General features: G+C 39.3%; 1 protein-coding gene across 1 annotated transcript in view; it reads right to left on the bottom strand.

The window, feature by feature from the left end:
* Positions 1-4,848: 4,848 nt before the first annotated feature.
* abcb7.L (ATP binding cassette subfamily B member 7 L homeolog) overlaps positions 4,849-22,896 on the bottom strand; it is a 69,079-nt gene continuing 51,031 nt past the window's right edge. The window contains exons 14-16 of the mRNA XM_018229816.2: positions 22,197-22,300; positions 17,349-17,456; positions 4,849-9,436 (exon numbers count right to left, since the gene is read on the bottom strand). Coding sequence (XP_018085305.1) covers positions 9,218-9,436; positions 17,349-17,456; positions 22,197-22,300 — 431 coding nt within the window. The 3' untranslated portion in view covers positions 4,849-9,217. The remainder of the gene's footprint in view (positions 9,437-17,348; positions 17,457-22,196; positions 22,301-22,896) is intronic.

Below are 22,896 nucleotides of genomic sequence, written 5' to 3'. Positions count from 1 at the left end.
AGCTGCAGCAAGAACATAGCCAAGTTTGAACAGTTCTGCAAGACTTTTATATTTCAATAATATAAGCCGATAGCTTTAATATAATATAAACTGTTCTTTAAGCCCACTGCAAGGACAACACTAGTCACTCTAGAGCAGGTTTCTTTCAAACAATTACTTTCTACAGATCTCTCAGCCGATTTAGAGCACTTAGTCCAGTCCATGAAACCAGCAGCATGTAATTGGCATTCCTTAAACCTAAGCCATATAGTTATAACGGCAAATGCACTTAATGTTCCATAAAGGCGAAAAACGCTGAGCCCGTCTTTCCATGTGCCGGAATCAATGCAGGAGCATTCAAATGATGTGCGAGGAATTGTCTGCCAATGCGGTAATGTATTCATCAAATTATGTGTCACATCCACACGCTCCATTATAATGTGACCTGCCAACGTCTTAATAATTGAGATTGCTCTTAACCTTTTCAGACCCGGATGAGGAAAAGTTTTCCTGTTCTGCCGTACGCTGGGATGGGCAGAGGTACCGAAAGGGTTGCACTTTGATGAGACGGTGCACAATCACAGTCAAGCATCTCCCTTGTCCTTTATTATCAGCTGGCTGCATTTTTTTTTCAAATAGCAACGGGATATGAATTTCACAGCAAAAGATGTGACAAAATTAACATTTATATAGACAAGCGGGAGCCTGGTGTCATCTAAGTAGTTCACGGAAAGGATCCCACGCAAGGCCAAAGCTCCCCAACCCCATCTGACGTCTGAGCTACTCAACAGGGTTGAAGACTTCTGTTTATGCCAAGCAGATGGTGACAAAGGCAGAACTGAGTCTCTCAGTCTTGCTAGTAAGCAGGCCAAGAAAATACATACTTCTATTACTCCTCCGGCATGCGGCTTCCACGTACTGTACATGAGAAAGCTAAAAATAATCCAAGCAGTTTGGATACAGAATGCCTTAATGAGATCTGTTATGGAGCTGTCAAAGGGTCACCAGCACTGGATGCAGTAATGAGTCTTTGGGGAGAGCAATCCTACAGCTATTTGCTAGCCATATGTACTTATCAGAAATGCACTATATCTCTCTGTTTCTATGGATATATCAGGGGAGCTGTTACTAAACAGATTTTAGATTTTACAAAGTTAAAAAAAAAAAAAAAGAAAGAAAGGGGCAGAAGAAAATGTCTGTACATTCCTATGACAGCTGAGCTTATTACTTCTGAAAAACGGTAATAGGCAGAATTGCCATACAAATGGATGTAGAAAGGTGTCACATAAATGATAATTACCCTATGTTGTTATATAGGAAGACAGCTGACAAAGCATATCATGTGTACGTGAAAGCTCAGTATTGGAAGAAACAGTATCGGGGGCAATGCCAGGCAATCACCCATCAACACTGGTCCCAGTCGCGGTGCTAGCCTTTACCTAAATAATAAAGGGCTTTTGTAGTATTAAAGTCCTGCCAATGCATCATTGTGACATGCCCTCAGGGCAACATGAATTATTACATGCAGGATGATGTCAAATAAACATTTTCACACCTACCCATTAAGACATTAAAAATGGCTACCTTCATAAAGCACAAGGTATCTTTTTTTTGGGGGGGATATAGTGCAATGGCCACCCATAGATGTGCAAAGGCCTGGCCTGAATGGATGTTTAGCCCAAATAACTTAAGAATAGAATAAGAATAGCTTCAACTTCTGCATCAAGCCATTCATTGGGTGTTTTACTCTCCAATGGCTGCTCAAAACAACTCCGTCAAAAGAGAGAAATCTAGGTGGGCAGAATGTGGGCAGCTGAACTACTCCGTTGATTTTAAGCAGGGGTACCCAAAAGGTAGAGCAGGATTTACCAATAGACATTTAGCTGGTGATTAGTAGATCTCAAGACACTGCACAACATTTACAGCTTGTCCAAAACACCCTATTTCATGCTATTCATTCAGATAGTTATTACGTTAAGGTTGCATAAGAAACAGCTGTTAAATATACCAATATACATTTTCTCAAATCAATATTTCATTAATACCTTCCATGGAACAGAATATTCATAATGTTTTATAGATGTAGATCATAATGGGATATCATCACTTAAGGGCAAATTTACTACAGGGCAAAGTGACTAACGCTGGCGAAAATTTGCCGTATGCAAATTAGCCAACGCTAGCGCAACTTCGATTTGCTTGACGAGTTAATGCTAGCGAAACTTTGCCATCGTTCAGCGCCCTGGACGCAACTTTGCATTTTAGTGAATTATCGTTGTCCTGCGAATTTCCGCAGGTTATTGAATTTGCCCCTAAAAGTAGACCTCGCATTAGTAAAGTATGAGCACTATTGATTTAAAACAAAGATAGTTCATAAGCAGGACGTAATACAAACATTGCACCCTTGTTGGATTTAAGGAAGCGCAGCTCTCTGCATGCTCTAAAGTCATTGCAACTGTTCACCTATTTGACAAATCTCATTTTCCCAAAGCTTTTCCTCTGGAATATTTACATTTTTGTACTCTAGTCAAACATATTTAGACAAAACTTGCCATTTACACCCATCCCCTCCCAAATGCTTTTTCTTTCTCATAGGACACATGAATAACTCTTTTGCTATCACAGCATGAGAAGTAATTACCATCATGGAAAATGCCCCATTCTCTAACAGACTTAATTCAGGCTGGTTTTGCTACATTGTATGTAAGTGTTTATTAGATTGAAAATCCTGCTTAGTGTGAAGCCGGCTGACACGCCATGTCTCCTGGCAGGCAAGGCAATGTATTTGCCACTTTCCCTGACATATGTTTATTTCATGTCATATGCCGGTTTCTCAGCAGAGAGGAGACCCGTCACCAATCTATTAACAGCGAAATCATCTGTACAGGGAAAATAAATAAAAGGGATATCGCTGTGGGATTCAGGAGAGAGAATGGATTAATCTTCAGCACCCTTGCTTTAGCATCTGTAGCTGGCACCCAAATGTTAGCAGGGGAGCTCTCTATGAAACTGAAGGAGTTATAAAAAGTATGCACCTACTGTGTTCATGGAACATTCTATCTGCTGTATATGATATACACTGGAATGTGAGCTGCCACCCTGCTTGTCATAATAATATGAAGCCTTACCAATACCAATCTTATGGAGAATATCCCAGCAAGTCAAAGAATAATTGTTCTAGTACCTGCATTTCAGCGACCCGTGTGATTTTCCTTGGCAGTCTGTGTGGATCAAGATTGCACAGCTCAAGGCCCCAGCAGCCATAGTAGGAATGATAAAGAAGGAATAATAAACATACAATAAATAATTTATAGGGATTAATAATTTAAGTCACTTTACGAAACGACCAACATGACCGATTATCTGGTCTGCAGCCAAGGTTAAAATTGTATATCCATAGAAATCCTTGTGCTTCTTCCCAGTAGCATCTCATTGTGACAAACTTTAAACTGTTCCGATCTGATACATTGGTTGCTTTGAGATTATATTTAATCTGGCCACAGACGTAAAGATAAAGCCGTACAGAGAATTTTTGTACCATCGGTTTAGTCGATGGGTCAGGTTCGATTTCTGTTGAGTGACTATATTCCTGCATGTATTGCATCAGTGGGTGACTGTCACTTTTATTTGTTGGACATGACTTTCGTACAATTGCCGTCTGTCAATTCATGGCCAGAACATCATGTGATTTGTTGTCTTTACTACTTTATCTACAGTATGTGATTGGTTGTTGTCAGCAACCAGGCCTATTGAGCTGTTACTGGGAAACTAGAAAGGGTGGAAAATAATGCAAAACACATATTAAATGTCAGTTTAAAAGGTAGAAAATAAACAGCAAATACAGTGTCATGGGGAGAACACAGAAGGTGGACTGTCCCTTTAACAGGACTTATTAGGTAATAAAGTATTGCTAAAACTAATAGGGTTATGCAATATATGGCACTAAGTTTGCTCCGGTACAGCAACCCATATTAACTAATCAGCAAATAGCATTTACTGGTCAACTAACATCATATTGGTTGCTATGGGTTATTGCAGCAGGGCAAATGATTTGAAGGCCACTAGAGGGCAGGCCTTGTATTTAAGTGGGTGAATTGCAAGTAGGGTTTTGGCACAATGGGGGGTAACTGGGGTGTATCGAAGTTGTGTGTGCATGATCAAATTATTTTTTAAACCCCATTCTACTTGCTGGCAGGGCCCTAAGTCCAGGGGCAGGCGAACGATGGGTTAATAATTGGGGCCCCCTAGGAGGAGGGCCCTGCTTAGTAGCTTGGGGGAAAATAAGTCCTTTTGGCCCTGATAGGTGCTGTAATAGTTTCTCTTTAAAAGGAGCCACATGGCCAGGTTGAAGCAGTAGTGGTTGAAAGTCAAAGAGCCTAATATGGGGGTCATGTAACGAAGTTTAGGTCTTATTAGGAATTATGCGGAAATCCTTGCTCCTGTTTTAGCATCCCATAAAGCTACTAACTATTTAAACATTAAAAAACTGGAATTGTTCTGCCACCAATATATCCATATACCGCCGATTTACCATCAAGTACAAGGCACTGTCTTTTTATTACAAAGAAAAAGCAAAACCGTGAACTGCTTAATAGGACTCTGGAAAATGGCAATGTTGCATTGAGTTTTCTGGATAATGGGTCTCTGGAAGCTATACAGGGAGTTTTGTATTCCCTGCAAAAGAAGGGCATTAATGCCTTACCAATACTCCAGTTACACTGAGCTATTAAGGAGACATGAAAAGCAAGCCTTGAATACAGCTGATATATAATAACAGCAAAACAATTAAGGCAAAGAAAGATAACAAAAAAGGGATGGAAATGGAAGTGTTGGAGACTTCACACAATCACAGGTTTGCTACACACAATGAACAAATATTACTCTTCATTTATTCAACAATAACTCTATATACATAATAAATGCACAGAGCATGGGAAGTCGTGTTAAAAGGGACTGCAAAATGTATCTAAATCAATAGCAATCAGAAGGTTCTTTTAAACAATCAGGAGCAACACTCGACAGAGAATGGCTTATCTTCACTGTACACCTTCTATTATATGCATTTGGATTCAATTAGGAATAAGTTAGAAAAACACACAAAAAAAAAAGCAAAGATATGCTATAATTGAGGTCACGTTAACTGACAAGTGATTTCAGGCTCGGCGGCAGGTGGGAAATGCCAGCATTGTGGGAAGGGGTAATCCGGTCACATTGATATGAAAAGTTTAGATAGGATTCTGCTGCAGTCCTGCAGCCTGGAGCAACCCTACGAGCAGCCTCCAAGCCATTTGTAGGGATCAGCTGTAGTTTCCTCTGCCCAGTGGCAAAGGTTGAATGTAGTACGCGTTTGGACTTGCCGGAAAAATACATCAGCTTTCAAGAACTACAAAATAAAAGTCTATGTTGGGTTATTTTTCCCCCATTAAAAAAAGAAAGTGGCATTTGAGTACAAACATCAAGGCTGTGGTAAGCCTCCCAAATCCATTAGTGGCACAAATGTAACCAGAGTGCTCTGCCAAGGAAACATCTGTCTGTTTTTCTTTTCTGACTGGACGCTTCTATGAAATCCCTGCAATGTGCTGTAGAGCAGAGCAGAATAACAGCAGCCTGCTGGAACACAAAGCTTTCTTTTCCAGCTACGTTTTTAGTGCACATTTATTTTATCATTCCAGTTGAGTGCCCATGCTGTGGCAAAGATACATGGTATAGGTACGGGCTATCAAAAGTGGGCACGTACTAGAATAGAACTATTGCTCTCCTGAGCACTTTTGCAATTTACATTTATTTACACTCCTAATATCAAAAAGGTGTAACCTGAGCACCCCTTGCCGTTTGGCAAAAAACAGTCATTTTAACTGGTCCTTGCCAGACCCAAAACAAGGGGACACTCAGATTACATTTTCATGATATTAACAGCATAAATCTGCTAATATCACAAAACCTTTCATTGCAAACATGCTCACAAGAGCACTGAACAATTTTACATAAAGTTATAAGTAGGGTAGATGTTTATGTTAGATCTGAGAATAGCATAATAAGGAAGGTATTTTCCAAGGATTATATAAAAAGTAACCCACCCTTAAGCCGGCTGAATCTGTATTTTTCACGTTGGTTATAAGGCAAAATAAAAAAAATCCACTATTCTTATCAAGTGCTGAGAGGCAAATATGTCATGAGGAAACGTCTCATCGGTCTCCTCCTGGGGCGATTTGCTCTACAAGACAAGGCAGGCGAGCAGGCAGGAGAGGTATTCTCGTGTATGTTACAAGGAGAGCAAATGAAGAATGAATGGAGACAGGAGAGATGTCAGCAGGTCATCGGGGAAATAAGAATTGAGGAGCTGGATTTAGATAGGGATCACATTATAAGTCTACTGACGTATGCTGCACAAAGTAAAATGATTATGGTCATTTTCTTTCTCCCTCAGACATTTTCAGGCAGAGCAGTGATAGGGACAACACTCGAGGGCATGGGACAGACCAATCACTTCTATTAAGAACTGAATGAAATCCATGCTACAGCAGCCCTGCAGAGCTCTCTGGGACATCAATCACTTTAGATTGCCTTTAAGGGACAGCCATCATTTGCAGGTCTATAGATCGATTATTGGCTTGTGTCAAGGCAGCTTCAGACGTGCGGTTTATAAACTTGATATACATATTGGTTTCTTCATTATACATTACAGCAGCCAATCACAAAGTGCAGCAGTCACTAACATTCCTTGGAAACAAAGTGTTAATGGGCAATAAAAGTAAAATGACTTATGACAAAGGGCTGCTGCAGTGCAAACGCAATACAGCCATTTTTGGCCTTTCTGGGGGGGCTCAGTGCAAGTGAACGTCACCACCAGAAAGTGCAGAGCAGCAGTGCTCATTTGTGGATTAACAAGGCCTATACCAATGGGACCCGGAAGGATTTTTTTTAGCAGCACAGTTCTGTATCATATAAAATTGCAGCCTTTAAAATATAATGGATGAAGCCTGGCCTTTCTGGGGGGTTCAGTGCAAGAGAACGCCATCGCCAGAAAGTGCAGAGCAACAGTACTCATTTGTGGCTTAACAAGGCCTATATCAATGGGACCCAGAAGGATTTTTTTTTGTATCATATACAACTGCAGCCTTTAAATTATAATAGATGAACACTTTTTCTTTTTTTAATATTGCTATTTTTGCTCTGCAGCTTGACATTTACGCTCACTAGTTGCTAGGGTCGCAGCTGGAATAGAGGATGAACAGAAATATAAAGTTGTTCAAATCTAGCCCTGCAGAGAGTAGAAAACAACCACTCCAAAAATACAAAGAATTGCTAAATTTTTGCTTAGAAGTTTCCAGCATGGAATATTTGTACGGGTCAGTGCCACAGAAAAGTAAGAATCCTTTATATACATTTAGAGATCATTGCTGTCAACCAGTAGCAGCAAAAAAAACTATATCTTGCTGCCAAGACTGAGATTTCTTTTTTAACCAAGACAAAAAATACCTGTACTTGATATAAAATGATGATAAATCAGCTTTTTAAAACTGCACTCCTATGTATTTTTAAAATGATTTTGCCTTTTGAGATTTGCTGGACTTATTCTCACAACGTTAAGCGGATTCCGGGGCTCCAAAGGAATGCCACGCTACGTACCACATGGCACTGGTATTTTAGTGCATCCGTAATCAGCCCTTATAGGAGCACATATAAGGACTTGGTCGTTCTGACATTGTTCCTTGGAAATGTCAGTGTTCCCACTAGATGCATCGTTACAGGGAATTTGAGGACAAAAACTGGAAACTACAGCAATAATTTCTACCTGTCATAAAAAGAAAACGCAATGTAGTTAGAGTGTTTAGGCGGGGGCAAAATTGAGCTTAAAATTGATTTTCTATTGGGTATTTAAACAAAAGAAACATTGTAATGCAGCGGTTAACAGAAAAGCATTGTCTAAGAGCAGAAGGCAGCACCTAATGGCTTTATAACAGTTACTTTCTCTGATGGAAACTGATTTACATGGTTCCATTACTGGCTATATTAAAGGGAAAATACTGTATATTTTTAGTACTAGCTGCTCCTACACAAAATGTTTTTTTTTTCAAACATTAGATCCTCTCCCCACAAATTTCAAGTATCTAACACCATGACCCCTATGAAATATTTGCATACAGAGGTGCAACATGTACTTTTGCTACAGTTTTCCTTTAAATCTTGTTTACCATGATAAAAAATAGCATGAGCATAAACAGGATAACACTAACGGGATGCAAAGAAATACAGATCTTTAAAGGTATCGAGCTGTGCGGACATCAACTCGTTGGAGCTGTCTGCATCATCCTTCCATCCTGGAAGTGAAAATGTTATCTCTCATGAATGTATGTATAAACAAATAAAGGCTTAAAATTTCTACCACCTGGAAAAAAAATGTTGACAACCCAAATACTTATACAAGAACCAGGAGTGAACTACAGTTTTGCCATATTCCCATTAACACGTGTTGTATTTGAAAATAATGTTTTATATTTATACATAATAATATTTGTATTATAGGACAAAAGATCTTATTGACAATAATAATATTTAAACTAGCTTCGTTGGTTGACATGAATGATGCGGGGAACTGATTTTAATATGTGGTTTAAGGGACACATTCAGCTGGATTAAAAACGAAATATCAAGGGCCTAGTACAGCTTCCAATCCTGTCTGATTAATTGACTTTAGCTTGCAATACATTGGCCAATAAAAGCTGCCCGTTTTGTCCACTTCAGACCAAGTTTACAGGTAATCTTGTGTGTATGGGGTCCTCTGGAGGTTCTGGGCCACTAGTGCATTTGATGTGATCCTATCCAAGTTGGTCTACTTTGGCCCCATTGTGACCCTATCATCTGCCAATCATATTATCCCGATCTGGCCCACAATGTTGGTGCCCAAATTGGGTTCACATGCTTACCATGTATGCCCAGCTATAGCTATTCTCTCAAAACAAGGATTTTACATTTCATATGCACCCTAAAAGTATCCAGCGGAAAAATTTATAAAAGGAAGACGTGTTTTGAGAAGAACTAGAAACAATGAAGAAGAAACGTTTTTGAAGGGGAACCGACAAAGCAGGAGATAGAGAGGCTGGTGGAAAATAAAACAAAAGCTGCTGTGAGGCTATGACTGGGGGAATTTAAAAATATCCACAGTTTAAGCACTGCTCCTTGGATTCCCACTTCCCACAATGCCGCCATTTACAGCTCAATCAGCCATTATCCTTGGTCAGCATGAGCAGTTCCCACAGCCTTTTACACTGTTGATGATTTCTTCTTGAAGTTTCTTCCGTTCTTCCTCCTTGGCTATCTCCTGGGCGCTCTTCTGTGTGGCCCTGTTGTTCTGGCTGTTCAGCACTCTGTTACTTTGCGTGTGCCACAGTTCGGAATACAGGCTGCTAGGGTTGGCTAGGAGTGCAAAGTGTGTCCCCCTTTCTGCCACTTTACCCTGTTAAATGCAAAAACAATAATAATAGTAGTGTCAGCTCAATATCCATAATTAACTTTGCACAGAAATTCTACATATTGCATCACAACCTGTCTTAACAGAAAGTGGGGAAAATAATTAGCATTTTTCATTATATGATATTACAATAAAGCATATATTTTTACCATAATGAATCATCAGGCCAAGATCCTCTGCCTGATATAAATATATATATATTTATGTGCAAGTTCTGATGCCAAAAACAGTAATGATTACAAGAGGCACGTTCAAACACCTATCTAACCCATCTGTTACTTTTACTTTTTAAACAAAATGTAAATTCTTCAGCGGCTGAAGCCATACCTCTATGCATATAAAATTGTTATCATATGCAAGTGGACACCATAAGGAAAAGGAAAGACTTGGTGGATTAGTCACATGACTCTAGTTCAGCTAGACCTTATACGTATCAGTGGGGCATGCTGCTGGCCAACAATAAATAGTTTGTGTGTGTTCTGGGGGAAAAAACAAACAAAAAAAAAAAAAACCCACAAGGTACCCTAAAATACTGGCAAGTGTCAGATGTACCATAAGCTTTCTCTGTTATACTGCTCAACTATCCCATCTGGCCTACAGCTGTAAATGCAGATGGCAAACCTGGCACAGCTCTTTGCAGGGAAAAACTGCCTGCAGAGCATGCAAGCAAGCATCTCATCTGACATTTGCTTGCATGGCTGCACCAACACTGCTGTATCCTTATGAATTACAGTATGGTGTATATTTTTCCAGGTGTTATTCAATGTAAAGACTAATTATGGCAATAAAAATCTTTGCCTTTCCCCCTTTGTTATGACTGTTTTGTTTGGAGGAGTACATTGTGCAGGGGGGTTAGCACTGGTTTGCACTGATCAAATTATCTACCTAGAAGGCCCAAATACACAGTAGCTGCCAGTTTAGCTCCAGACAAATACAAGAGTTCCTCTGCACTCAACCCATTATCAATAATTTTAGGACATAGAGACAATTTGTGTCTTAAGCTACTAAAAAATGCCTTACCCTTTAAAAAAAAAAAAAAAAAAACAGGAATTTTTTGTCCATATATTGCAATATATTTAAGCTGGCCAACTACGTCAATGTCATCCCTGGTATGGCCAGAACTACACTTTACTTGCTGCTCTCAAGGTTAAAACTCCCAACCTTGGTTGCCCTTTTTATTGGCCACCACTGGGATCACCTGACTATAACTGGAAAGGGTGGGAGCTACAACATAGAGCTGGCCACTGCTCCTGTATATATTTTGTGGTCAGAGCCTCATTGCACCCCTGCTTAAAAAAAGAACAAAAATCATCCACATGCCTGGGCATTTCCATCTAACACCTCAATGTTTTGATGAAACCCCCAACTTTCCATGGTGGGCGGTGCACATATGCTCTGGAAAGCAGAGGGCCTCAATATTCATCACATTAACACAGAATAAGGCGATAGAGGAGCTAAACCAGCCAGCCAGCCTAAAAGTGGGCAGTGATTCTAAATATTCCCTTAACTTTTGCTTTTGTAGAGTAATGTCAAATAAGGCAATTCCAAGTGGGTGTACTGCAGAAGTCTAGGCTATTGCTAAATGGAGGGGAGATTGAGCACATTTAATCTAGCCACAAAAATACTTTAAATCACCATGTCTAACATAGTCCTAACTCAATGGTGTTCATATCATGAATATTATCATCGGCCAGGGAAAGTCTGACCTCGATACATTCCATTCAGAGCAATCTACGGCAGTCTGAATATCCAGCATTGGATAAATACATTGCACATACTTGGCCTTCCATACAGAAATGCTGGGTTATAGGAACAATAAATAACTATCATATTTAATATGGCACAACCATCACTAAATAAAGCAGGTCTATACTCCTACAGCACATAAAATCACAGGTACTCCCAAACAAACTGAAATATTCAGTAATATTTCTCACAGTGATTTATTGTCTCCTTTGCACTGAACAGAGCTGGTATGGGGCTTTAATAAGCACAGCTGACCAGTAAACAGTGTAATATCAATACAGTTTTACAGTTATTAGCTTGGTTATTGCTAATATAGAGACAGAAAGAGGGATATGGTTGCAATAAGCTGTCTCAGACCCACTTAGCCTTGGGTTTAGTCCCAATCGGAAGATCACAAGCAGTTACAGACAATCATTTGCTAATCTGCTGGCACACATTGCAATAGTAAATAAACACCGAAAACGGTAAAATGTATCCAATTGTACATGTTTCTATATTACATATGTTTGTGCAGAAATAATGAGACCCAGTTTATACCTACCAGCGGGCCACTGGGTGCGACCATAACACGGAGAAACATGAGCAGGTCTGAGGTAACTCATTACCAATAGAATATTAATGGTGCAAAGGCTGGCAGGAGAGAACATTCTTAGGAAATGTAAAGCAAAGAGCACAAGGATATTAGCAGAAGCCTTTCTACAAGTTCCATTTTAGTCTGGTATTTTAAAAAGTGACCCTTTAGTGCTAAGGCAGCAGCTAATAAAGTCAATAGGTAGTGCTCTATGGAGAGTGCAGGTGCTTTGCTCAACACTACCAAGAAGTATTAATGAAGGTACAATATGGGCTTATTTGTGAATCCTGGGCAATTTTCTACCAGTGCAGTAACCCACAGCAACAACTACCACCTGAGCTATGAACTGGCTAATGCTCGTTAGAAACTGTAATTAAATGTGGTTACTGCATGGGACCAAAATTGCCCAGAATTAATAACTTGTCTTTATAACCGAGGATGCTGAGGGAGCAAATTCCTAGCTAAGCCTTTCTATATTGCATAGGGTGCTTTATAGTGAAGGCAGATATTAAATCAAAAGTAAGGTTGTTGTCTGCACTGCTTTCTATACCAAAAGGCCACTTCTGTCACAGGCAGTAAAATATGTATTTGATGTTAGACTACTAGATCTCCTTATAAAGTCTGCCTAACAAAGGCTAATCTATATGTCCACATATTGACTTAAAGAAGAAGGAAAGCTACCAAAACAGTAGATTGCCAATAGATTAACCACAATAGTGCAAGCTATAACACTATATTAATTCTGCAGAATGCTTTACCATACCAGAGTAAACAGCTCTAGAAGCTCTATGTTGTTTAGGATAGCAGCTGCCATATTAGCTTGGTGTGACATCACTTCCTGCCTGAATCTCTCCCTGTTCACTCACAGCTCTGGGCTCAGATTACAGCAGGGAGGGGAGGAGAGAGGTGGGAAAAGGAGATGAGCAAACTGAGCATGCTCACTCCCCGGAGAAAGGAGGTTTAAGCTGAAGGCAGGAAGTCTGATACAGAAGCCCATGTGTACACAATAGAAGGAAAGAAATGTGGTGTTTCTTTTGACAGAGGGGTAGCATCACTTTGAGGGCTTACTGGTGTTTTTATATAGACCTTTCTGATAAAGCTTACTTCATTTTAGCCTTTCCTTCTCTTTAAAAATATCTTTACTATCCGGCATATTCTGGTTCGATTCTAACGTATCAAACTCCAAATACTTATAAAGATTTATTTGTCCTTGTGTGCTGCACAGCTTGAAATTCAGTTCAATTATTTATTAGCATTCACCAGCAGGCACTTACTATCTTAAAAATATAATTCTTTTAAAAATAGGATATATATAGACTGGTACGTAGGACTGGCATCAGAAACCCAATTTTTCCCCTGGGGGCCCAGTACACATATAACCTTTAGGACCACCATGTGAAATGGGAGGAAAAAACGGATTTCCAGGGATGCAGTAACGACAGGGCCCGACAACTGTACCCACTGAAAACTGGGGAGCTTTACTGCCAACTGCAAAAGTCAGATTTAATTTAGACTTTAGCCTCCCTTTCCAAGCACCCAAACTATTGTATCTGAATCCTGCAACATCACACTTGCCTCATGTTGTTCCAACACCCTGTCAATTTCACAGTTACAGCCAGCCGTCTATATTATAATGATCAGTCTCTTATATACTGCCGGTGCCATTGCTCTTGCTGTGATCTTCCACTGCAGCATTTTCTCTGATCTGACCAGCATGGATCTAACCTCCTGCCAGCTTAAGATTGCACAAACTGTTTAAGCCAGACATACAAAAGCAGCCATCTTCTGCATCCTAGTATAAAAATGTCAGAGGCAAATAGGTGCAGCTCCAGGCCTAAAGGGTTTAGACATATCCCAGCTTAATCATTAAAAGTCGGACTCTGATTTCCAGTGCTCTGTTGAGCTCAAATTAGTAAACCTTTTCCATGCTGTCGTGACATAGGACAGAGTACCTTTCAATAACACAGACGGCAACCCATCACAACAGGTGACAATTTACCTTTATGGGTACGACTCCAACTTTATTTTTATATTTGGGGTATATCTTGGCCACTGCCTTTTCTGCCCCTGGCCCCACACCTTATCATGCTCCAAGCTCTGCCTATTTCGGAGGTGTGTTATGGTGCCAATACCCATACAGGTAGCAATATAATGACAGCTAGTAAGCCACTAATTGCATGATTTGTGCCTTTAGAAGAGAAGGACATGGTTAAATTAATTAAGCTTTATCAGAAAGGTCTATGTAAATACACCAGTAAACCCTCAAAGTAATGCTGCTCAGAGTCCTCTGTCAAAATAAAACAGCATTTTTTTCCCTTCTATTGTGTACACATGGGCTTCTGTATCAGACGGTTTTTAGCATAAACCTCCAGGGCTAAGGCTTGAGCATGCTCAGTTTGCTGTTCTCTCTCCCCCCCCCCCCCCCCGCTGTAGTCCAGAGCTATGAGTAAGCAGGGAGAGACTCAGGCAGGAAGTGATGTCACAGCAAGCCAATATGGCAGCTGTATCCTAGAGCAGTTTACTCAGATATGGCAAAGTATTCTGCAGAATAAATATAGTCTTATAGCTTGGACTATTGTGGCTAATCTATTGGCAAAAAACTGCTTCGGTAGCTTTCCTTCTCCTTCAGCAAGATGGCAGGCCTCCAACAGTTAGGAATGGGTTCAATTAGGGTAAGGAAAAAGATTTGACATTAAAACGTAAGACTGCAGCGACTCTAAAACATGGGTTTGCATAGTTTTCAACGAATATGCTGACAGTGCAATGTTCAATTGCTAAGAACATCTGGCTTTATTTGAAAGAGCCAGAATGATGTGCGGCCCTGTGATGGGAGAGGGCTATAGAAAGGAAAGTGCTTTCATGTTCTGCAGTTGGCTACATATCTCTTTCAAGCAGGATTTTGTAGTCAAATGGGTGTGCAGATCTACAGATTGTACAATGGCTTATGTTGGCCAAAGGTACTTGCTTAGCACTATATGGAAAATCTATGGCAATAAATGAGTTAACATGCCAAGGAGTCATTTACAAATGTGAAAAGCCACAGTATTTTTTTTTCTATTTCTATTCCGTGCCAGGATATCTGTTTCCCACAATATTTGGCTACTAGAGAGAAAAAAATGGCCATTAAACAGATTGGGAGGCATCTGAAGCCTGATTAACTCCTTAGCTGCTGGAAGGTAGTTCGCAATAAAACTTTGGTTCACCCCTGCCTCTACCGACAGCTTATTTAAATTTTCTGTGCCAGAACTGTGACATATACAGGTATGGGATCCGTTATCCGGAAAACCGTTCTCTCCGAATTACGTAATGGCTGTCTCCCATAGACTCCATGTACTTGATCCCAACTAAGATATAATTAATCGGAAGCAAAACCAGTCTATTGCGTTTATTCAATGTTTACATGATTTTCTAGTAGAATTTATGCATGAAGATCCAAATTACAGAAAAATCCATTATCTGGATCCCAAGCATTATGGACAACAGGTCTCATACCTGTATTGTGCAACTGTGAAGCTTTCACATGCACTCCTTATTGCATGACAAATGAGGCACGATTGAATAGGTGATCCAAATAGTTAAGACAAATGCCAGAATATGCTCAGCTGTTCAAAACATTGGCAGGCCATCTTTATGTGTATGGAGAAAATGGGAGGTGAAGTATAGTAAGGAAAAATGAGAAAATGAGGTCACCAGCAACTCCTTAGGGGCTGGTGGTGGTGGTGTATTTAATCACACTGCACAGAACCCTAGGGGATCCACTCAATACCAGAAGGGCATTATGCTGCTTTTGAGAGACATGTGATATTAGTTTTACCCACTTAAAACAAGGATTCCGTAGTCGTCGTTTCACTCCCTGGCATGCAAATCATTGCCTCAGGCATGCGCACATTAGTCGCTCTGTTAGCAGTAGCAGTGCTGGATTGGGGTATTCAGCTGCTTTGCGGATGCCTGGGGCACTAATATACATGCCAAGGAGAACGATGATATCAGGATGTGTTTTATGTTCTCAGAGGGTAACACCCTGCTCTCAAAAACAGCATAATCACAATTATTTAGCACCATAAATATAAGTGGCTGCTGGAGCTGGAGTTTGGAGATGGTGAAGCTATTATTATTCAGCTCTCTAAAAGGGACTGTATTGGTGCAGTGAATAGGACTTATTCTGAACATACATTCTGCCTACTTTTTATGTTTTTGTTATTTATTGCTCTAAACAGGGCAACATTTGAATATTAAACTAAAACCACATTCCAGTGCCTGATTGCAAAGAGCAAAGTCAAACAAACCAGCAGCCTGCTGAGAAGTCTGTGTAAACTCTCCCTTCCCACATCTCTTTAGATTGTAAGCTCTATGGCCAGGGACTTTTCATCCTTTTTTATTATTGTAATGAACCCATTTGTTCTATGATTGTATTGTTCTGCTGTACAGTGCTGCGTACACAAGAAGCTCTATCTAAATACAAATATACATTAAGAGCAGCTTTTTATACAGAAGGTTCCTTACTAGGCTGCTGGAATGTTTGGCTTTGCTTTTGGGATCAGGAAGTAGAATGTGACTGTAGGATCACACTAAAAAGTGGTACATAGACTATTGCAGTATTAACTAAAGCTGCCATAAACAAGGAGATCGTCTTGTTTGGCGACATTGCCAAACGAATGCATCTCTCCCTGATATGCCCACCTTGAGGCTGATCCGATCGTGGGCCCTAGGATACAACGATGGGATCACAATGAGAAGAAAATGGGCAGTCTGACCCCAACGGGATTTTTAAACCCACCCAATCGACATCTGGCCAACTGTCAGCAGATATCGATTGGGGAAGCCCGTCTGAGGGTCCCCTACACTGCCCAATAAGCTGCTGACTTAAAGGGTACCTGTCAGTGAGACATAAAAAGCTGTATAATAAAAGTCTTTTTCAAATCAAACATGAAACCCAAATTATTTATTTTTTTTAAAACAAACATCCCTGTTATTAATGAACTTAAAAGTCTCAGCTGTCAATCATATATTGCCTGTCCCTCCCCCCCATAGAGGCGGGGCATAAGGGCGGGGGGGATTTATTGCACTCCCAACACTCCCAACTGTGTAGCCAGTGTGTGGGCATGGGTATCAGGTCCCCTCGGGTCATTCTTGAACATAAACAAAATGTTGGCATGATGCAAAGCTTGCCTTAATAACAGTGTCTACTAAATGGAACCTTCTTGCTTGCTGTGAGTGTGAATTCCAAGACTATAACAAAACAAGATTTAAATAATTTTGATAGTTTAAGTAAGTTTTATTTTGCTTGACTAACACCATAAAATAAAATTTGGAATTATGTCTTATGGTGACAGGTTCCCTTTAATCTATCAGCAGCTTATATCTGCTCATGTATGGGGGCCTTAACTCTCTGTCTCAGCAGCCTTTATGCTGTGCCGTGGGTGGGCGGGTACTGGGCAGGAGTGGGCCTGTGAGTTTGTGCTGGACCCCCACCAAATATTTTGTTCCATGCGGGCCCTGTGCTGCAAAGAAACACCTCTGAATAATAGTAAGTAGTTAGAACAGAATCACATTTAAAACTCGACACTAAAGATTTCTTACCTTATCAAGTACAATTATTTCATCTGCATCCACAATGGTGGAAAGTCTGTGTGCAATGAATACAGAGGTTCGGTGCTTTACTATATCCCGCATTGAGCTTAGGATGTTCTGCGGGGTAAACACAAAAAAGTTAACAAACACAAAGCAAAGTTAGACTGCACGGTTTAATTGGTGTGTTGACAAACTAATACTTATTCTCTTACTTCACATTTTGTTAGTGAACTAGCAAACAGTAGTGTTGTCAGTTCCTATCAGATCGCATTACATACAGCAATATGAAAAAGTTTGGGGTTGCTATTGGCAGACAGTACAGCATTTGATGATCTCTGTTTAGTTAACTGAAACCTACTCATACTCTAGCGCAAGTATACTCCATACTCTTGGACCTAAAAGGTACCCAAGAACTCAAATTTAAAGCACACTGGGAGAAAGACCTTGATACTTCCAAAAGTGTCAAAGACTGGGAGCAATCCTTTGTCCTTACCCACAAACTGGCGACTGCGTGCAAAGCACAAGAGACTCACTATAAGATTCTCACCAGATGGTATAGGTGCCCCACGACCCTGCATATTATCTACCCCGGGGTGTCCGATTTATGCTGGCGCTGTAACATGGAGAAAGGTGATATGACACATATTTGGTGGGGCTGTCGATTATTGCAACCCTTTTGGGCATCAGTCTTCCAGTTAATCTCTAAAGTCATAGGGGTAGATATCCCACCTGATCCCTCTTTAGCACTGCTAACGATACCTTCCCCTAATGCACAGTTGAAAATTGTACCAAAGGGCTTTGTAGCTTTTGCAATTGCGGCAGCTCGAACTGTCATTCCCAGATTATGGAAGTGTACTAGACCCCCTACAGTGGCTGAATGGGTAGTGGAAATTAATCAGATACAACGTATGGAAGAGTTACTCTCATACACAAACAAATCCCCCACCAAGTATATAGAAACCTGGACATCCTGGACCTTATTCAAATCATCCCTGGATTATACCCGTGCTTTGGCTGCTGTATGATGTTCATTAGTGAGATGGGTAATATCTATATATGTGAATTTCTTTTTACTGTGAGTTAGAAGATAGATCGTGATGTTGTTGTATTATTATGATCTGTTAGATTGTGATGTACTGATCCACCCTTGTCTTTTTATTGTTTTGGAGACCCTTGCCACAACTGATTAAAAGGAAGTTAATGGGTACTACTTATATTGTTCCAGAGATGATGTCAAGTATTATGTACTGCTGAATGCATTAACTGTACATTCATCTTGTGAATGCAACCAAGGGTCACAGCCTTCAGATATAATTTTTTATTATTCTTATTATTTTGTTTTTCATTCTTCTTTCTGTATATTGTCTTTGTTTTAACTTTTTGAAAAAAGAAAACCAAATAAAGAATATGTAAAAAAAAAAAAAAAAATGAAAAAGTTTGGGGACCCTTCTCAGCCTGCATAATAACTTACTCCACTTTCAACAAAAAAAGATAACAGTGGTATGTCTTTCATTTCCCAGGAACATCCAAGTATTGGGGAGTTTTCTGAACAAAGATTTTTAGTGAAGCAGTATTCAGGTGTATGAAATTTAATCAAATGTGAAAAACTGGCTGTGCAAAAATGTGGGTACCCTTGTAATTTTGCTCATTTGAATGCATGTAACTGCTCAAGACTGATTACTGGCAACACCAAATTGGCTGGATTGGCTCGTTAAGCCTTGAACTTCATAGGCAGGTGTGTCCAATCATGAGAAAAGTTACTGTACAGTATTTAAGGTGGTCGATTGCAAGTTGTGCATCTGTTTGACTCTCCTCTGAAGAGAGACAGCATGGGATACTCAAAGCAACTCTCAAAACATCTGAAAATAAAGATTGTTCAGTATCATGGGGGAAGGCTACAAAAAGCTATCTCAGAGGTTTAAACTGTCAGTTTCAACTGCAAGGAATGTATTTAGAAAATGGAAATTTTAAAAACTTTTTAAAAAACCATCTCCAAACTCCAACTCCAGCAGCCACTACATATAATTGAATATATAAAAATGTAAAACCCAGGTCTGACAGGCCAAAAAAAATACATGAGTTTCATATGCGGAGGATTGTGAGAATGGTTATAGACAAACCAAAGATCACCTCCAAAGACCTTCAAGAACATCTTGCTGCAGATTGTGTATCTCTACATCGTTCTACAAATTTGTGATTTGAAGAAGACTGTCCATGCTCATCGGCCATCAAATTTAACTGAACTGGAGAGATTTTGTATGGACAAATGGTCCATACAGGAGGAGGCGTCTAGGCTGTTACATTTGCAAAAGGAGGCTCAACTAAGTATTGATGTAATATCTCTGTTGGGGTGCCCACATTTATGCACCTGTCTAATTGTGTTATGATGCATATTGCATTTTTTTCCATTAATCTAATAAACGTTACTACTGAAACACTACTGTTTCTATAAGGCATGTAATATATTAAAAGGAAGTGGCTACTTTGAAAGCTCAGCCAATGATAAACAAAACTTCAAAGAATTAAGAGGGGTTCCCAAACTTTTTCATATGACTGTATATAGTTCATGGTGCAAACACAGAAGAGAAGTTACTTCTCCTTAACTTCTAATATATGTGAGAAGCTGTGCAGCTTTCTGCTTTAGCTGCACACTTGCATCAACGTTTTGTAGATTTAGATGTAAATGCTTCCTTTTTGGTGTAAAACAAGCACTTTCTGCCAAGTCTGACCTTTAATTAAAAAGTACATTCTTTCGTGTAGTATACCATTTTAGATGGCCCAGCAATGGCTGCCAGCATAAGGCATCCTTATTATGACATTTTAGGGAACATTAATTAAGGGAAAAAACATCTCCCAGATGTTGGTTAGGAGTTCAGTATATTTAATCACTAGAACAGAAAGAAAGAAATCTGGGAAAGAGCAAATTCGTTAGAAAAGGCCTAATCTTCTTCAAAGAAGGAATATTATCATACTTTATATTTCTTTGATAACATTTACTAATACTCCAATTAACGTTGTTATAAACTATTTACTTTTCCAGATAACGCAATCGTTTTATTTCCTTCACAGCCTGATGCGATCTTAAACCCAACCTGCCTCCTGCAACTGTTTTAAAGGAACAGTTGAGTGTTAAAATAAAAACTGGATAAATAGATAGGCTGTGCAAAATAAAAAATGTTTCTAATATAGTTATTTAGGCAAAAATGGCATGTATAAAGGCTGGAGTGACTGGATGTGTAACATAATAGACAGTATCCAACCTGTTTTTCAGCTCTCTAACTCTGAGTTAGTCAGGGACTTGAAGAGGGACCACATGGGACATAACAGTTCAGTGAGTTTGCAATTTATCCTTAGCATTCAGCTCAGATTCAAAAGCGACAGTTATGACCCAAGTCACTGATTGGTTACTGCTTGGTCACCAGTGGAAACCAAGAGAGCTGCAAAGCAGGAAGTAGTGTTGTGGCTATTATGTTAGACATCCAGTCACTCCAGCCTTTGTACATTACATTTTTGGCGAACTAACTACATCAGAAACATTTTTTATTTTGCACAGTCTATTTCCCCAATCTATTTACCCAGTTTTTATTTATATACTGAACAATTCCTTTAAGTCTGCTGTTACCATTCTACGCTGGAATGTATCAGGCATATCTCATTCAAATAATAGGTGGCAGTTTCTCCTCTGGCAGAATGGAAAACATTGCCATAGCCCTGAATTGTTGGACAGGTAAATAAAATTTCACCTTGCTTTTCACACGTCAACAGCGGAGTGCTTCCTTAGTATATATTTTTAAATACCAAATACAGAAATGTAGAAATATAAGCAGGTCCTTTACAATATTCACCAACCTCCCTGTTGTAATTTATGAGGATATGAAACGTCACTTTAGAGTTCCATGAACTGTATAAAAGCACTCAGACTTTCGCCTCATGCCTCTGTATGGTCATGGAAGTCCTTGTTGATTTACATTTTCCAATAGAGTGGTACATTATTCACTATACAGTGAACTATTTAATTTTAGTGAATGTAGATCATTGTGCCTGCATTCTGTTTAGTTAAGTGCATAGGTATCAGAGTAATGTACCCAGATCTATGCTTATGCATAGCTGTATTAGCTTACTTTCCAGGGTTGGGCCAATACGCAAGCTACCCAAATGGGTATGTCCCTGATATGTTCATTGGGAAAGGTCCCATCCACAGAGCACCAACTACAAACTATCATTAAACAAAGTATATTATGTTCTCAGCAATGTCAAAGTTACATTTCTAATTTGGGTTGAAAAAAAGATAACGGTCTACCAAGTTTAACTTATCCATGTGATACACAAGGCTTTACACCTTTTGTGTCACATGAAGCTGTTTTCACTGTTAATACAGAAAGATAAATACAGATAGATAATACAGAAAGATAGGTAATACAGAAAGATAGGTAATACAGAAAGATAGGTAATACAGAAAGATAGGTAATACAGATAGATAGGTAATACAGATAGATAGGTAATACAGATAGATAGGTAATACAGATAGATAGGTAATACAGATTAGATAATACAGATTAGATAATACAGATTAGATAATACAGATTAGATAATACAGATTAGATAATACAGATTAGATAATACGGATTAGATAATACAGATTAGATAATACAGATTAGATAATACAGATTAGATAATACAGATTAGATAATACAGATTAGATAATACAGATTAGATAGATAGATAATACAGCTAGATAGATGATGGATAGATAAAAAGAGAGATTAAGCGAGACTGAGGGAGATAGATGCAGTTGTGGCAATATTGATGCAGAATTCTTCTTATGGCAACAAACATTAATGAAATAGAGCACGTTACCTCCTCAGTGATAGAATCCAAGGAAGACGTGGCCTCGTCATACAGAATTATTGGTGGGTTCTTCAACATTGCACGGGCGATGGCCACTCGCTGCTTCTCTCCACCTTACCAAGGGAAGGCAAAAATATTGCTCAGTAAATTCTTAAGTGACACATTCCATATTAACTGCCTTGCATAAAATCTTAGACCAGTAAAATACATCTGGATTGCAGCTAACTATGTTGGCAAATGAGTGGTGCCAGTAACGCACTCAAATAAGAATTTTCTTCCAAACTGCTTCTTTTCTGCCCTGCAAATAACAGTGGAAGGCTAGAATGTCTACAGGTGTCAGCCTCCATGCTTGCCAGAACTGAATAACATCCATAGCTAAAACACAATAGCGGAAAAAAAAAAACTATTAGATAAATTTTTTTAAAAACTTGATTATAGAAATACTAGCGTTTATGCTTATTAGTATATCAAGTGAATAGAACAGAACCATGCCTTATACATGATTTAAAACCTCTGGCTCTTTATAACTGACTAATGGCCACGTGTGACACATCGAATCATTAGGTACAAGGTTTCATAAAATAATCTTTTCCTGTGTGTTACACCAATCATCTGGACATATATTATTGAGCTAAGGATGTTGGTTGAAACATTTTGATTGTATCCCTTCGATCATCTATCTGTACATGCACTTAAAAATAATATGATC

This window comes from Xenopus laevis, chromosome 8L (genome assembly GCF_017654675.1).
Source record: "Xenopus laevis strain J_2021 chromosome 8L, Xenopus_laevis_v10.1, whole genome shotgun sequence".
NCBI lineage: Eukaryota > Metazoa > Chordata > Amphibia > Anura > Pipidae > Xenopus > Xenopus laevis.
Note: the sequence above shows the minus strand (reverse complement) of the source record. Positions and strands in the feature narration are given on the sequence as shown.